This window comes from Lepisma saccharinum, chromosome 3 (assembly GCF_977018435.1).
Source record: "Lepisma saccharinum chromosome 3, izLepSacc3.1, whole genome shotgun sequence".
In the NCBI taxonomy this organism is placed as follows: domain Eukaryota; kingdom Metazoa; phylum Arthropoda; class Insecta; order Zygentoma; family Lepismatidae; genus Lepisma; species Lepisma saccharinum.
The window spans coordinates 69,729,033-69,748,294 of record NC_139231.1 but is presented as its reverse complement, the minus strand read 5'-3'; the positions used below and the strand labels follow the sequence as shown (position 1 = coordinate 69,748,294).

At 34.9% G+C, this 19,262-nt stretch overlaps 1 protein-coding gene across 6 annotated transcripts in view; it reads right to left on the bottom strand.

Annotated features, from left to right (window-relative positions):
- The window catches only part of LOC145985110 (HEAT repeat-containing protein 5B), a 164,536-nt gene that overhangs the window by 89,025 nt on the left and 56,249 nt on the right, over nt 1-19,262 (bottom strand). For all 6 annotated transcript variants that reach the window (XM_083118720.1, XM_083118721.1, XM_083118722.1 and 3 more), the window contains 10 exons: nt 16,469-16,680; nt 12,194-12,341; nt 11,133-11,243; nt 9,349-9,526; nt 8,234-8,394; nt 7,607-7,856; nt 5,464-5,607; nt 4,731-4,854; nt 2,037-2,163; nt 1,037-1,148 (listed from right to left, as the gene is read on the bottom strand). In XM_083118720.1, coding sequence (XP_082974846.1) covers nt 1,037-1,148; nt 2,037-2,163; nt 4,731-4,854; nt 5,464-5,607; nt 7,607-7,856; nt 8,234-8,394; nt 9,349-9,526; nt 11,133-11,243; nt 12,194-12,341; nt 16,469-16,680 — 1,567 coding nt within the window. The remainder of the gene's footprint in view (nt 1-1,036; nt 1,149-2,036; nt 2,164-4,730; nt 4,855-5,463; nt 5,608-7,606; nt 7,857-8,233; nt 8,395-9,348; nt 9,527-11,132; nt 11,244-12,193; nt 12,342-16,468; nt 16,681-19,262) is intronic.

The window sequence follows — 19,262 nt, the reverse complement described above, 5'->3', positions numbered from 1 at the left end:
AGCCATGGTGAGGGCATCTGTCTGCCATGAGGGAAAAACAGGTTCAATTCCAGGGTGGGTGATCTAAGGTGGGAATTTTTCCAACCTTGACATGCATGAAGGAGCTCACCCAACCTCCAATAAATGGGTGCCTGGGCTAGAGAATGCTGCTGACCACATCACCTCGAAAAATGGCTGATATCATGAATGTGTAAGGGCCTTGCCTCCACACCCTCATATGTGCCTTAATGGCACGATGAAATGAATGTGTTCATAATGACTACGTGAATAATGCATAAAATAAAGTAACTGTAAAAAATATTTAACATGAATCAAACAAGGCATAAGCCTTTATACTATACATTTCTTGTTTTAAGAGTTACTTTGTATGTAACTTTGCATTATAAAATATGATGATAAAGTCTACTTCCCACCCCATCCTTTGAAATCACTTAAATTAAAGTTACAACACAGGCATTATTTCTATTTTTGCAAAAGGAACATGAACCTTCAAAATGGAGTGATTTTCCCCACCACCCTCCAATCGCTATGTCCTACGACGACAATAATTCTGTGCTCTGTGTGATTTATTCATTTATATAACCAGTTAATGACAATTTTATAGAACTGGTAAGGAGATCAAAATACATTTTTTAACACTTCATTACAATTATAGAGACACAATGGTGACACTCACAAGCGTATAACAATTACCCTCTCACACTACAAACATTGGATTATTATATACCTCCTAGTTCTATCCTCAGCCATGAGCTATTTCATATAATTGGTGGGGTTAAATAAACCTTTTGCTTTGTTTAAGTCCATGCTCAAGTAGGCTAATTGGGACCTATAGTTTCAAGCGAGATCTGAATGTGAGTTCACTGGAAACCAAACTTATGACCCCTTTATTACAGGGCAACAGAATTACTACATCATCAGGAGACCCATGTTCGTTCATTGAATCTGCCCTTTGACTATGATGTATACTGGTTTAAAGTGGCACAGACTCAGTCTTACTAATGATTTTCTTTCCTACATCCTTGTCCATGCTTACCTAAAGTCATGATTCCCCCAATTATTAACCACCCTGCTTGGGTTCGATTTAACGACAGTCGACTGTTCTGGCTGGCACTTCTCAGCAGCTCCTCAGCAGTATTAAATATAATCTGAAAAGAGATGGAAAAATTCATTCTTATTGTATATTTATGTTAATATAACACCTTCATACATAATAAACAAACATTTTTATTATTTTATAACTTCAACACTGTTGAATACAAAGTAGTTTTAAGTAGTAATGTTTCATTTTACTTACAAACAGAGCTGAGATGATGCCACTTTCAACGAATACTATTGCTGGTAATCTTTCCAATTCCCACAGGTACCAATACTTGTAACACTTCAGAGTACTTTGGAATACTTATAAATTTTGCTATATAATTTTTTTTTACTGGAACTCGATCACACAAATCTACTAGTTTTTTTGCCTCAAAAAAGATAATTTTAAAACTTGCAAAATATTAATTTAATTTGTCAGTTTAACAGTTATTCTAAAAAGCGTTGATAAGGTAATTTATGTTAGAGACCAACTTTATAAATGGCAAAACTATATGACATATTACAATGTCTCATGGAATGGCTATTAGTTTTCATACTTCTCTCATGTTTATGTGAAAGGTGTTTATATGTTGTTATTTTTTAATTAATTTTTTTGGTCCATTTTATGCGCAAATAGGCTAATTGGGACTGGATCTACAGTTTAAAGTGGGATCCAACAAACTTTGTGCTTCCACCAGGTATCGAAATTCGGACTTCTTGATTGCAAGATGACAACGTGACTACCATGCCATTGGGGAGGCCCATGTATGTCATTGCGTTCACATATAATAGTGTTCCTGTTAAACTAAATTTTTTAAGTGTTTGTAAAGAGTAATCAATGCAGAATTTCCATGAAAAATATCCAGGGAAACTTACATATGGTGGCTCAGAAATGGTTGGTCAACATATTAAGAGGTAAGCAAAACATTTAATTACATGAGGAATTCTGTGCATACCTTTCCTTTCGTGTGAGGAACTCCAAGAGGTGAAAGCCGAACTCCACCCAGCACAGCAGCTAAGGCTCCACTGTAACCAGATATGGCCTCAGGAGAAATTTTCATATTTTCCACACCATCTATGCACCTGAAAGGAAACAAAATTCAATGTCATTCTTCTGGTCCATGGAAAGTCGAGCCTGAAATTAATCACTATTTGAAAATTACTACTTTATTTTATTCTAATGCCTAATTTAACCAGTTCAAGATTGTTCTTTACAGTTATGAATGTTAATAGTCAATATTATCCATCTATCAGTTTAATATTCATAGAATCGCATGGGAGATGATCAGAATGTTAAAATGCAATCCAGTGCTCGAAGTGGAAATTCCTAGGTGGCAAAATGCTTGTATGGTTCAACAATGGAGATAATGGGGGGGGGTGCTTACAAAATTATCTTAGCTGGGCAGATGTTTTATGCAAAAAAAATTAACTAGAAAATGGCATATCCCATGGTTTTGCCACTTCAAGCACCACTTTAATCATAAAACCTATTTCTGTCACACAGTTTTGGATAGAATTCATGAACATTGCACATTTTGAACAGTATCCAGAATATTTTAACTGCAAAAATGCAAGTTGACATTTAGCCTGTACAAATATTGTATGGCAATTAATAGACTTTGTGATGAAATGACAGCTGATTCTGTAAGTATGGGCTAGTATTTAGCAAACTTCTTTGTGAATGTACTAACTGGTATTGGTAATGAAATTTGAACTAAAAATGTTTTCCAATACTGATACAGGGTTCTTTTTCATTTTGCCAAAACAAATTACCGAATTCCCCAGGTTGTTCCTGGGATTTTTTAACAAGATTTTCACACCACTAATGTTTTGCTTCAACATGCTGACAATTAATTCTTAAGTCTTTAACCGCATATGCTATTCAAGCGAATCAATCTTATTCAAGACTATGATTTTGCACACACAGGAGATGTACTAAATATACAGCGTGTCCCGCTTATACGTATAATAAAATAAAAATTCATAACTTCTAAACAAACTGTCAGCATGATGTGATTGTTGTTTCATTTTAAAGAATGACTCAGAATTTTTTTTAGCAACACTGTCAGTGGTAGTTGCGCATGCGCAGTAACCAGAATGTCTTGAAAACTGATATTATCAGTTCCTCAGTAGCCATTCGTCATGTGGTCGCCACAAGAAAAGGTGTTTTGTGTTTTAACGTTGTCTGAAGTGAAGTCTGTGACACTTGTGCAGAGACGATTGCGTGCTAAAGAAGTAGTTCCATCGTACATTTCAAGATAGAAATGGGAAAAACAGTTACATGAAACCGGTTCATTTCTCAAATCTCGTTAAGAGACTTCCTGGACGAGCTTTTCAATGGAAAATGGATAGGAAGAGGTTCGGATTTTATTGAATGGCCCGCACGGTCATCAGACCTCACTGTGTGTGATATTTTGTTGTAGGGGGTGTGTTAAGGACAAAGTTTACTGTACACCGGTTAGAGATTTGCAACACTTGCGTGAAAGAATTGTGGTTGCAGTAAGAAACATTACCCCGCACATGCTTCAAAACGTGTGGCTTGAGGCTGACAACCAGTTTGACATTTGCCGTACCGCTAACGGTTTACATGTGGAAGTGCACTAGTTTTCTTGGTTTGTAAAAAAAAATTCTGAGTTGTTACATGTTTAAACAAAGTTTGGACAAAAAATATTGGTAAATAAAAAAGTTGTGATTTTTTCTTTTATTATACGTATAAGCGGGACGCGCTGTATATTAAAATGAAAAAATGCAGGCCCAACCAGGACTCGAACCTGGAAGTCTGACATAACATGTCATTTCTCTACCAATGGAGCTACTGAGCCAGCTCTTGCTTCTCATAATTTTTTAGTTTGCTGTTTTAACTGTGTGGAGTCATCTGTCAGTGATACCACAATGGTATCTGTTGCTTTTGAAACACAGTAAAAGTTGAAATCGTGCAAAATCAGTGTTGGCTCGGTAGCTCATTTGGTAGACAGAGACCCAGGTTCGAGTTGCGGAGGGGTCTGCATTTTTGGCCTGAATATCTATGTACCGCGTAGTCAAGACTGGTCAAAATAAATGAACAAAAATTAAAAGTAAGTCACTCTTATTTAGAATATTACCCACCAAGGAATCAGTTCAAGGAACAAGATAAATTTGTTGCCCTGGTCATGGTTAGTACAAAAAAAAAAAAAAAAAAAACTGACCTTTCCGATCATAGATTTTCCCAGCATTTTAAGGTCAGTGAGAACACTAGAAGACCAAGTACTGATGGAAGGGGGAAGGAGCTTGACCAATTATCTCAGCAAACAAGAAAACTATAATAGGTATGGTATTTATGTGTATACTAAATGTGGCTGTCCCCATCCCCGTTCTCCATGCTTCTTTTTTTTTTTTTTTTTATGCCATCATTGATGCAACTGCACTTATATTGGCAAATCTCAACACTTAAGTATAAACTTTTCTCTGATTCAAAATTTGTTCTCACACACTCTATGATTGATTGATTGATTGATTGATTTAGTTTATTTTACTTCGCGTTTTGTGCCTAATTTGCAAAGATGGGGATGAGTGATGAAATGGATGAATGGGATTCGAACCCGGGACCCTTGGCATCGCAGTGCAATGTGCTAACCACTCGGCCACAGGGTCCGGCCACACACACTACGAACCTGTCAATCAGTGGTGTCATTTGTGAAGGCACTGCAACAGATATACATCGGAGGCACCATGCTGCAGCGAGACGAGCAGCCTGGCATGGGTGAACTAGCACAGCAAATACTGCCTCAATGAGATCTGAAAAAAAAAAGAAAGTATAATTCATATACACAAACAACGTCAGAAGAATTTCGTGTCCTATAGAGAATTATCATCGAAATACAAGGTGATTCAAAAAGAAATTTACACTTTCTAAATTTTGTTTCACCCATCATAAACTTGTGTACGCATGATTTGCATGTACAGATAGAGCAGCTTAAAGTTTCTTTTCTTTTCAGAGTTTAGTTCACTGTTGTAACACCAGGACCCAATGATTGCACAAAGGCCACATCTCAGATTGAGCAAGTCTATAAAGCCCAATATTGTTGCAACTTCCCACTCACATTCTATATATTTGTATACAACAAATTGTACTTTCCAAACACTGAATGAATATAATTAAGTATCACTTTGTAACTACTAACTCTTCGTGATAAACTGCAAATGCTTTTAACTTTATTTTTTTATAATTTTTTAATTACTGCCAAAGTAAAAAAAAATTATATCTTTCATACTTCAGTAATTTTTCTTTGTTAGTTGAGGTATAATTTGGCAATGTAACATTCTATTCAGCCTTGGCTGGATATGGAAACTTGCCACTGCCTGTATATACAATAATGATACAGACTACACAATCGATCTACTTACTGAGAGAATGATCACCAATAATGTTGCTTGCTGTTGTACCTAATCCCACAATAAGACTTCCTAGCTCTTGAAGTGCACAAACCAACAAATGTTGACTAAATAATGTTTCCTGATTACAGTCTTTTGCATTTTCCGGATTGAAATCTGCAATATTAAAAAGGAAATATTAAACATATGTGATGATTATGTCACATACTTTCAAAGTATGGCACTTGCTTAACTTTCAGCATAGACATTGTTCTTAAAATCAGCAAAAAGTTATACATTTAATTTTGTTTGTTATATTTTACAACATGCCCATCCGAATATTTTGTTAAAAAGCTAGTCAGACTTTGAAATATATAAATACCTAAATATGAACCTTTATTTGCAATTAATGCACTCACAGCATTCAATAGCTGGTGTAAAAATCCCGAAAATTCATATTGTTATCTAAGTTATTCTATGATTTTTACTTACGTCCTGAAAATCTCCATTTTTATGTCAATACTACTTATTTTTGTTAATTCAGATGATTTTGCATATAATAAAGGTGCTTATGGTAATTTGTTTTCATTCTAAATACAGTTTAGGATTACCGCAAGTGTTGCAAACTCTTGTTAAAAAAGATTTGTAAAAATCGTGATGTTACACTTGATGAGTTTTAGAAGAAATTGGTGTTCTAGCATACATAAATTAAATGCATGTTGGTTTATGCTACAAATTCATTTTTATTGTTATAAACTTGCATTACAAGAAGTTATTTTAAAGTTAACAGCCCAAAAATTATTTTTATAACACAAAAGATCCAGGCAGTAGTCTGTGCATAGGTTTTTGACACACCTGCGAGAGTAGTGAAAAAAGGTTGGCAAATATGGCGGTGAAGTAGCAGAAATGCTTTCGACATTTAATGTCTTTTGAGGCCTAATTTAACATAAAAAGAATGTTGTAAAGTTTGGAAAATCAACACAAGATCAAATTTTGTACTATATAAATGCAATAATTCATGATGTAGTCTGAAATGTGCAGGAAATGGTAAAGTGTCAACTTGGAACTTTGGTTTGTGTCTTGGTAAAGAATGTGGCTGCCTGATATGTAAAGGAAGAATATCGGCAATCATCAGGTTGATACTCCTATCTAATTTATGAAAATCATTGAAATGAGTGATCTTTGAACTTTGACAATTTAAAAAGTGAAAGTATATGGAAAAGATAAGCAAGTTTAGCATGGATGATTATCATTATTTATTAACATTAATCTGACGCAAATTATAGATTTTATTGAACTTTGACAGATCGATGTTGTGGATCTTGATTATCTGATTGTAACTTTTGCATAGTATATGGATTTTGGAAAAGATGTAATAATAATTCATCAAGTTGTCTCAGTAACATGATTTAAATGTACTTTTGAGTAAGGGATGCATCCTGAATAATTACACAAATATTTACCAACAGATATGAATTTCTGTATGTTAAAACCTTCAAGAGATTTTTAAATATTAATTGTTTATTCATATAAGTAACTCTTTTATTGAATGGAATGAGAAAAACAAAGATTGGTACATAAATTTCTACATAATTTTTGACTGACGTTGAATTAAATATAACAATTTTAATTACAATACTTTGGTGAATAACACACGCTACAATGGCTTAATTGTCATGCTACCTACTGTGTGTAATATATTCGAGGCAAATTCTTTAAGCATACCTGTGATCTTAGTGGAAATATAAATAACATCTCTTTTATTAAAATAATAGAGTTTCACAAAATCACAGGGAACTGCTGTCTTACAGATAGATTTATTAAGACATCATAATAAGTCTCTGTAGATGTCGTCATACATACAAAAAATATTTTGTTACAATATATGAATCAGTATTGCTTAAAGTACAATCTGATGACAAGTACCGGTACTTTAAATTTCACTTCAAAAAGCAAGTGAAGCTTTCCTTTTTAGGGATGGTATGTAGAGGGGTGTTATTGTAGGATAATTGATACATCAAGTGTCATTGCATGCGTTTGTGTTTATATGCAAGTAACACCCATCAGAATTGCACGTAATATATACATATAAGAACAAAAGTTTCAAAATTATAACTGCAGAAATCTCAACAATAATTCTGAATTCAATATGGATATTTAGAAAGATTTGACTTACCTATGGAATTCATTTGCTTTATAATTATCTGGCAGATCTCCTTACATGCGGACACTTGAGCTTTTTCACCTAACATTCTGCCAAGAACACTTCTGAGAATAAAATTAATGCATTTTCTGGAATACACTGCATCTACATGGGATGATGCAGCCTTGGGGTTCGCAACGAGGTCCAGAACATGCACAAGGAATGTTGTCATGTTCCTCTCAAGCCACACACTACCTAGTATTTGTACAAATATCACATATGCCTGGAAAACAAGATAAAGTAACATTAATTTAAGAATAATGTGCACGATCAACAAGTCACAAGGTAAATATATCATATTTGATACAACTTCAAGAGATTTGTATCAATTTATATAACATCGCACACCCTTTCTTGGAGGAAAAAACAACTAAACTTTTATAAAGAGCATTTCCAAAAACACTAAAAAATAACTATAGTTGGTATACAGTTATCTATAGTTTGTCGATTGAATAAATCAGCAAGTTCCAACAAGGATGGTGGTCATCAAAATTAACAGAACAAAAACTAAAAAACAGCTTCGCAGAAAAGTGAGTACATAAGTTTCTCAGTATTTACTATTGCATCTCTCAGTTACTCAAAATCTGAATCACTACTTACATGCGTAACTCCAACTCTCACTTCTCGGTTGACCCCTGAGCTCCCTTTAATCATTTCTCCTGTCCCTTTCAAGAATCCGATGCCTCCTCGCAAGAAACCAGACATCAATATGCCCAGCGCTTCCTCCAAAGACATGGCTTTCAGAGGTTTGTTTGGATACGCTAGAAAAGAATTACCAGTAGTAAAAATACATTAAAAGCAAATATCCTTTACTTGCTTGAATATTGGTTCCAAAATTCTTTAATGAAATGCAACCTTAAAACTAACGATCTTGGTTCATTAGTTATCTTCCTCTTCTCTAGACATCTCATGGATTGGTTTCTTACACTAATGGTGAAGAGCAAAGCTGAGATGGAACTGTGAATTATTACTCATAACACCTTAAGTGTGGATAGTGTATATATACACCATCCGCAAAGACAAAAACAGTGGAAGAAAAGTGAGATGGAAGAGAAGAAAGAGAATATATAAGTTGGACGTCAGAAAGGTTGTCTGTTTTCGTGTGGTGTAGTTCATGCATAATAGAAAACCGAAATAAAACTCAAAAACATAGTTTGCATGACAGACATGGAGTTACACTTTTTTAAAGTTCTGTTTTAAGTCCACTTTATGCACATAGGCTAATAGGGACTGGACCTACACTTTAAAGTAGGATCCAAATCACTGTGCAATGTGTCTCTACCGGGTATCAAACCTGGGAAAACGTGATTACAAGGCGATGGCATTTACCACTATGCCATCACGGAAGCCTGAGTTGTAGTTGTTGTTCACTTCTGAAAGCACTGACGTGAATCTTAATCAGAAAATGGAGTGATAAAATTGAATTTTGCTATATAAAATAAAATAAAATAAATTTAAAAAAAGAACACTTTATTTTGCAGTAGTGACTTGTTCAGATAATTCCACACTTAAGGGGTTAAAGTACAGTAACTCCTCCATCATAACCCGTAGAATTATATACACTTTATAGCCGAACATGCATGGAATAAATCATACAGCACATGATAAGTGTTTTGCTTTAAGCTATCAGCGTGGGACCTAACCTGCCGAATTAGCAAGTTATGACTACAGGGTTATGTCAAAAAAATTGCTGACAATTACAAAATATAAATTACCTGCAGGGTTTCCTTTAGGTTGTTGCTGTGTTCTAGCAATTAGGTTTCCTAGAAGCTTTGCTACAGTACACCTGACATCGTAATTTGAGCCATCGAATGCACGGAAGCACAATGTTGCAAGACTTTCCAGCTCTGTTGTGTAGAGGAATGATGCATGATTCAGTAGTTCCACAAGGCACTGAAAGATAAATAAAATTAGCATCTTTTTGTTCTATTGGCTGTCCTATATTCTATATTTAATATTACAAATACAGGGTGACCATAAAAAACTGGTACACATTTGTTCTAGGGGAAGTATTACAGCTATACAAGCTCTAAACTCTAAAAGTTTTCATAAATTATCTAGAGCCAAGCTGATACCACTTTGAACCAATACCAGTATCACTGTTGATGCACTTACTGATTAAGACTGTACAGTTCCAATGAAATGTTCTGAACTACATTTAATTGTTACAAAATTAAAGTATTGGTATTGGTGAGAATTGGTAGGAGTATCAACATTGACATCAGTTCAGAGTGTCGTTGACTTAGTTATATATATATATATATATATATATATATATATATATATATATATATATATATATATATATATATATATATATATATATATATATATATATATATACACACACACACATACATACAGGGTAATTATAAATGATTCATTTGGTTTTAAAGTGAAATATTTCCAAAACTATTAATATAATATGTGTGTGCTAATCATGAAACAAAAGAACACATCTGAAATTTTAATTTCTCATATTTGTAACCTTGGCACCTGCCGACAGATGGCAGCACAAACAGTTTTCAAAATGGCATCTATGCAGCAGAAAGCTTTCTGTTTTGAAATATGAGAAGTGTTTTTCCATTGATACCGTACAGCGTGCATTCCAGAGACTGCACCGCCAGGTCACCAAAGCATTCTGCGATGGCATCGACAGTTTAAGGAAATTGGTTACCTGTGTAAATGCCTGGATTGGGCGATATGCTGAAGATGACTTAGTGCTTTTCCCATGGCCTCCTACATCTTCCAACCTAACGGTTTGTGATTTTTTTCCTTTGGGGCATGTGAAAGACACAGTCCCACAACTACAAACAACTTTGGTTGAGCTGCAGGATAGCATTACAGCTGCATTTTCGACCATTAGTAGGGCAATGCTAGAGCACATGTGGGGCGAACTAGACTATCGCATAGATGTGTGACGAAAGGCAGCCACATTGAACATTTGTGAAAGTATGTCTGAAACGTGGACAGTTTCTGTTTATTTTCATGTATCATTCATTATTGTATGTGTTATATATTTTTTCATGCAGCCGTTTCAAACCTGATGAATCATTTATAATTTCCCTGTATATCAAATCGGCAAAATTATCTTCAATTAAACTCATAAACCAATACAGTGATATGTCTGTATCAGCTAATACTGATAGAGTATTGATCTGACATCCCTATTTATTGTATAACATGAACTCTGTTCCTTTTATGTATGAGGCAGAATCCTGTTTTGTTTCCTTTGCAATTACTGGTAATCAAAAAAAATTCCATGTCAATTCATGGTGAGGACACAGTGTTCTGCATCCCACTTTCCATCTGAGATAAAATCCAAATTAGCCTCAACGAGACAAAAAGTAGACCTAAAGAACACTTTGTCAATAACTTGAGCAAGTAATTCATTATTGTTATAACAAATAACAGTATACCTTAAGGTTTAAATATGTGAACCTAAACAAACTATACATTCTACTGAGAGATATTCACAAAAAATAAAACATGTACATACATTTGAAGCAGCACAACGAACTGCCATAACACGATCAGTCATGCAATGCCTTGCAGCCTTGTATATCTCTTTGTGAACATTGGCCACTGCACTCCCCATTCCAGAGCAGACCTGTGAAATACAAGAAGTTAATTTCAACATTAACTGATTATAAAGCAATATACATATTTAATGTATATATTTGTTGTCAATATGATCTTGAAATGTTCCTCAAATTTTCTGTAACTACCTGTCATCTTTCTCAGGAATGGATATTGAAGAAAAGTCTTACATATACTTCTTGAATGGTAAGGTTAAAAAGGATAGAAAAGAATTTTAAAAAAAAAAAGAGGAAGGTGTGCCCGATGGCTGCTTACTTCTGAGGATCATAACATGTAGTTAACAAAATTTAAGGAACAATTTTCATGGACATGTCCATTTTTTTTTCTTCTTTTACCAGTTTATTAACATGAACTACTTGTTATCATAACACTGTTTGCAAAACTGGGACTACAGTGCACAAACAGAACCAGGAAGAAAATTATTATTTATTTTTATTACAATGAAAAAATATGCGCAGTTATGGACATAGAAGGTCGAGAGTTCTAAAAAATTGCCAAATGTGACATATTTGAAATAGAAATGCCATTCTTTTTGTATTGCGTAAGAAAAACTTCGAAGTTTATTTAACATGATTTGGAGTTATTGGTAGTATCACGGTTACAAAAAAAATGACTTTCCTGCCCCTAGCCCCTCCTGATTCATGCAAGGTATTTCAAAGATTATATTGCCAAGTTGTTGTACTAATTAACTAAATAACTAAGTTACTGTGAGTTTGATTTCATAAGCATAAGAAGTATATAGCCTACACACTTTTGAAAATGTCAAAAATTTGGAAATATTTATATTGTTACTGTGGCTCTTTGGAATGTTATTTGTAGATTCATGTTTGACATATCAAGATCAATGCAGATGTCACCATGAGGGTTCACTGCAACAGTGTATTTTTCAAAATAAAAAATCAGGGAGAAAGGGAACAACTATGAAGAAAGAACTTATGGCAATTAATAAGGCTCTCTTACCTTTTCCAAGGTCAACATGATCTCTATTCTCGTTTGTGATTCTGCATTGCGCAAAGACTTGATAAGAATTTGTACTGTTTCCTCATATGATCTGCCCATCATTCTGCCTAGCTTTCCATACATATAACCAACACAAGAAATGGCAGCTCTGCAAAGTAAAAGAAATATCTATATAAGCACACTGGCAATGAGCCAATAAGAAATTGTTAGCAGATATTGTCAAGTATCAATATAAAATTTACTGATATCCACAATATATTTGCATACCGGTCCAAAAAAGGACATATTTCATGAAATTCCACAGGGATTTCTTTGCCTCATTCATTAATGCGTGTGACCACTTTGTAAGCCAATTTGCTATGGTCATATAAACAATATTGATGCAAATTTAATCATAAGAGTTACTGAAAATTATTGTGATATATTCACATGTAATCATACATTCCTATATTTATTTCATTAACACAAATGATTACTAATTTAAGCTTGGTGCATGCCAAATGATTTTAACCCTCCTCTGGTAACCTCTATCTACATTTTTAATGCTGCAAACTCCAACATGTAAGCAATCCTGTTTAAAATATTTACCTGAAGTCATGTAAACTTGGTGAAAAATAGGATAACAACCTAACAATATGCCATTTACAATGTTACAAATTAATTCTATTCTCACTATATCATCGTGCACCACCAGAAAAAAGCACTGTGTATATCCCTATGAAATAATGCTATATATTAGAATACAGTCTTCATCTACATTTATGTTCATTAAAAAGTATCACAATTATCAGCAACTTTTCCAATTAACTTAACAGGGGTGAGGGATACCACTAGTCCCTTCAATTTTTCATGAAAACTTACTGTGGAAAATAGATTTTATGATTAAATGACAATTATTTAAATATTCTGATTATCTCACACGTAAAATTAAATATTCTTATCTACTTTCAGTAGATACAATGTTTAAGTATTGGTAAGAGTGGAAATCAGTAAGACAGCTATCAGACTGAAGTGACAAATAATAAGAGACCAACAACAGGCACCAATTGACAGGCTACATGTGGGTTTCACACTGGACTGAAAAGCAGCATGAATACAGTGCACACAAATAATAGACATTTTCCCCTCCAATCTGCAAAAAAAAAACATTATTCACTTCACATGAGCTACCAACACACCAAGGCAACAACGCTACTGTTGAGAAAATGGTTCAGTCCAAGTGGTGCACAAGTGACATGTGCAGCTTGTCATGTCACTCTGGTATGAAAGGGTGCATTTATTTCTGAATGTTCATTCCAGAGTGACAAGTGTCACTTATTGCTTGTAACTTGTCACTTCGATCTGAAAGCTCCTCAGAATGTCTGCATCAGCATCGGTTAAATGATATCGGCTAGCCTTACTCGATTCCATTTTGGTTATTTTGTGTAGCATCTTTGGCTCATTTATACTGATGAGACTCACTAACATAGTAGATGAAATGCATGAGAGAACAACTACAAAAGATTTTAGTGTGGATTCCAAACTGGTACTCTTGGTTTCACAGCACCAATCAATGTCAACACCGTCAAACATTGCAATGTCACTGAATAGAAAGTTACGCTGACTAAAATATTCCATCTCAAAAAACATGTAGCAACGCAAAAGTGTAGTAACATTTTTTAATAAATTCACATTGCTTATGTATCTCCTTCTTTGCTAATGAGAGCAAAAATATTTAGTGGATTTATGTTTTTCGCATCCACTACTTTTGACATTTCACTTTGTACTGACCAAATTTTTGGTTACTGACTTTTAAGCTTTGGCACATTAATCACCCAATTTTACCTCAAGGTCCAACTTCAGTATGAACGCTGCTTTTCATAGTTAAAGTTCAGAGTATTTCAAAAACTTAACTGATAATCTGTAAGGATGATCCAAAAGTTTTGCACCTCTAAGTGAGATTCCAGACTGAAGTGAAACAACAAGCTGCACATGCTCAATAGTGTGCATCATGTTACCTTGGTCTGCTGATTAGGCATGTGCAGCGAATGCCTCTTCTGATGAGTGCAGTTTGTGCTAATGTCACTTGTCACTTCAGTGCATGTGTTGCACTGAAATATGCATCTTATTGTTGCATGTCACTTGTTGCTTTGATCTGAAAGCTCCCTAAATTAGACTGTTAATAATATATAAAAAAGTAACACACGAACATTGTTATTTAAAGCCTTTCAATAGTGTTAAGAGCGTTTGCACATATCAAAATTTTGTTGGAGTCACAGCAACGACACAAAACAGGATTTTGTACACACACTGATTATATTGGGGTTCTTACTGATAGCTTGGAGGGGATGCACAAAGTGATGGACAAAGCCTGAAAGCGGAGATGGTTCCTGCCTCCACTTTACAAAATAACTCTTCCTTGACATGGCTAAATTTATGACTAGGGGTCTGTGTCCTCTTTTCCATTATCTGAGGTGCAGTGGGTGTTGGTCCGACTGCTGATTTGTCGAGGGGAGCTCCCACTGCACACCAGTATGTCGGTGGTTGTTCAGGAAAATGTATCGTGCAGGGCCACGTGTGCATTAACCCCTTCTGATTTCTAATGCTGACAATATCGGTATCAGGGATAACATTGATTTTATCGGTGAGTGTGCAAATGCTCTTAGTTCAAAACAAGCTTTAATAAATAAACTTTAATAAACTAAAACAAGCTTTAATAAATAAACTTTACTAAACTAAAACAAGCTTTAATAATTAAACTTTAATAAACTAAAACAAGTTTTAATAAATAAACTAGGGCTGAGCCGATACCGAACAAAATTTGTTCCTTTTCAAAGGTTTGTTCTCCTTTTCCAACTTACCTTTGGTTTTGAAAAAAAAAAATAGTTGTGCATTTTTTTAAATGAACCTGTACTCAAGTTCCCATGAACAGCAAGTACATGACACAAAGATCCATATGCAGATCAACTCTCACTTAAAGTGATATTATCCCCATAGGAGTTCACTGCTTTTGTTTAGTTCTCTTTGAAGTCTACCAGCCTTTGTTCATACAGATGCGGTCTCGTGTAACAATAACCCCAATGACGCACCTGAGGCTAATCCTTCCACTTTCTTTGGTGTTTGCAGACATCTCTCCCTTTAGAGGCTTCCCATAGTCAAAAAAGGCCACCACCCATGAAAGTGGTGGATGTGTCTCGGACATAGTGCATAGCATATTCTTGGAAATTTAAATACCTGGGCTAATCCCCCCCTTTTCCTTTCCAACTTTAGACTTTTTGTTTGTCCCAACCTGGATAACTGGGTTTCAACAGGCATGTTTCGGCACAGGAAACGCGGCAAGGGAGCATTTTCAGATGATGGCAGTTACTTTCTGGAAAGTGTAGTAATGAGTTTGCATTTATAGAACTATACATTTTTTTTTTAGAAACCATTTTCCGAAAGCATATATATATATCTCAAAAGCAAAGCCAAGTTGGAATATCACTGTACTGAAGTCAATCGCCTGATAAAAAAGCAAGATACTGGTAAGTTTTCATTCTCTCCTTACATTTTGTTTACTAACTTCTATTCTCTTTGCTAAGGGACAAGACAAGAGACGATATTGGTTTTACATTACAGCTTTACTGTTAGTTTTAGACGTCGTGTCTGGGCCTGGTAAATCACCAATTATTCTTGTGTTCAAGAGTGATTCCTTACCTTTAGAGGAGGTTGAAGAGACATGATCTCATTTTTCAACATGGGGGATAACGACGACAACACGATTACCTCGATCTTAGTTTCTCTTAATATTTCTCGGGTTCGATACCCGGTGAAGGCACATAGTGGTTCGGATCCCACTTTAAACTGTAGGTCCAGTCCCGATTAACCTTACTGTGCATAAAGTGGACATAAACACCAAATCAATCTCAATCTTAATATTTCTCTCATATTTGAAACATCTGATCGATTGTCATTGATTGTAGAGTTGAGATGCATCGATCGTTGCAACAGAGCATCATTTGGTGGGTTAATTTAATCATCGCCCCACACACGCACATATATACCTTTGTTATTTTAAATTGGAATTATACAAGTATCAGTATCGGCATCTGTATCGGTGGGTATCAGTGAGAGTATCAGTGTCAGTATCGGTTCAAAGTGGTATTGGCTCAGCCCTAAGATAAACTTTAATAAACTAAAACAAGCTTTAATAAATAAACTTTAATAAACTAACACACAGATGTGAATGTAGAACCTACAAAACTTACAAAATTGAAATGTGCAAATAATGAAAAGTAGAAAAAAATCAATACTTACAGTTTAGCTGGAAGGAAGCTCGGTGAATCATCTTTATTCTTAAGTATATCATTGCATTTATTCACAGTATCAAACAATAAAAAAGTGTCTCCAACACTGAACAATGTCGCTAAACAGCGAGCAATCAGTTTTCGTGTAGGTGGGCCAGGTGACTCATGGATCTGATTGGTCAGCTGCTCAACGAGCTTCTTCTGGCAGCCCTTGATATCAGACTGAAACGAAACAGAATATAAATGGAAAACTGTTATCTGTAACTTTCACTGTACAAATTCAAAATGTCATAAAGTAGTAATGGGATAATCAACAGTTGTTTCATCACTTATACATAAAGATACTTACCCTTATATTTTGGCAAGTCTGTGATTTTCAAGGAATAGAAATTGCAAAAACAGCTTGTGCCAAATATCTTAGCAATTTCCACTCCTTCAAATCTGCAAGATATGGGTCCTTTTCCAGGTGTCTTTACATGGTACTGAACTACTCTCTTGTCACATTCATACTATTATATCTCACGATTTCTTACTCCTCTTTCCTTGCAACATTTATATTTCCCACAATCACAGGTAGATGCACATTGAAAGAGCGACAATGGTTATGAGAAGTCAACCTTCCTACTCCTCCTCCTAAACCTAATTATCCTGAAGAAAATAGGGGAATATACTAAATGAGTCCCATTCTCTTATTTTTCATTGCATTGAAAATGTGTTTTCAGTAGCTGAAGTTCCAAAAAATCCTTGCGAGGTATGAGTGGAAGACCCAGAAATGAACCTTGTGAAGGGCGAACTTTCATTGGGTACCTAGGGCCTCCCTGATGGCAACATTAAGTGGTAATGATATCACCTACTAATCAAGGGGTTCCAGCTTCAATACCCAGTAGAGGCACATAGGGGTTGACATTCCACTTTAAATTGTAGTTCCAGTCACGATTAGCCTTCTGTGTGTAAAGTGGATTTAAAACAAAAACCCAAACTCACTGGGTACCTTGCCTAGCTGGGAACCTATTCTAACTTGATCTTGCGCTGTTATATTCACATAAACAATACAGAATATTATAAGCAGGAACTAGGCAGGACTTCATCATCTAGGGATTAATGCAAAAATAAAAAGTCATGAGTTCAAATACCAAAAGGTATAGATCAAGGAACATCAAATCATAGGTGAAGAGCCACTGATAGCTTGTGGAAATATTTTCAATGGCTTATGAAAGACATCTTGAGGGAAACTTCTGAAACTTATAATCCTCCAAAACACTTGAATCATTCTAACTCCCATGCACAATTAAACATTGATGGTGACAATCATCCACAAACTAATAACAATAGATAATTTTAGGATACTAATCAGCAGATTTGATGGAAAAAAGAACCCTTATGCACCTGTCTTGTCCATCTGTCCATGTCAACTATCCGTATCTTACTAATCATCTGAGCTATAACGATAAATTTCAGTAAAATTTGTAATGAGATGGAAATATGCAAATACTTTCCACCATGGGAAAAAAGTATGTACTGCTTTTGTGCACCATATCTTTCCATATTGTATAACCATAATTAGTCATTAATTTTCAATTTAAGTTTCCACAGGTAATCATGATTAATTCATGAGACCACAGTATATAGCTCAATGCAAATGAGGATGAAATATAATACCACTTTAACTTAGATTCCTTGTGGGCATGGCCACTGAATTATTGATGGTGTATCACATTGCATAAAAAGGTCTCTACCTCTTTAAAGAGCATCAGGGTTACCAACTTCTGGGCTACAAATGTTACTAAATATCCACATAAAACCTCATTTAAACCCATTTGCAAGCTGAAATATATATACACTCTGTAAAAAAAAAATTAGCATCACTTCATTATTTTTGGTGGTCAGCATTTCGCTTGTAAATTATCAGTCGATTTATTGATTTAATTCGACTTGTCGATTTGTTTTCTTAACAATTATATAAAACACTATATCTGTACAATATATTTTTATTATTTAAGTCATAGTTGCATACATAATGCACTTTACAGAACTAATAACAAAATTATTGCAAATATAGCTTGTGGAACGTTTTCACACAAAGACAATTTCTACAAGTAAAAAGATTGAACAAAGGTTTTAAATGCATCATGATATGTCAATTTGTAATGATAGTAAGTAAATACATTGACTAGTACTTAGTGTGGCCACCCCTGGCCTTCCTAAGTGCTTCCAACCTTCGAGGAATGCTATGAATGAGATTTTGACAATATTCGTCCTCAATTTCATTCCAAACATGTACAATTGCTGCCATAAGTTCCTCTTTCGACCTGTACGTCTGATTACTAAAATGTGTGCACATCATAGCCCAAAGGTTTTCTATAGGATTCATGTCTGGAGAGTTGGGCGGCCACCAAAGTCTTTCAATATTCATATCATGAAACCAGTTATTCACCACCTGAGCACGGTGACAGGTTGCATTATCGTCTTGAAAAATAAAGTAGTCCAAATTCTGTCCAGAAAAAATGATGTCCTGCAGTTTGTAGAACTTTCCAATTCAGGATTTCCAGATATTGATCAGCCTTAACGGTCCTTGCGCAAATATGCATCCTGCCAATCCTTTTGCAGAGAAACATGCCCAAATCATAACACTGCCACAAAACTTTTGAGTTTCTAAAATACAAGATTTTGCAAGTTCTTATCCCTTCCGCATCCACAGTTTAACTGAGCTGTCCCTCCCCAGCTTTTTAAATCGTTTTTCATCAGAAAATATCACATGTTCCCAATCTGTATCATTCCATGCGCCATAACGTGTGACAAACTCA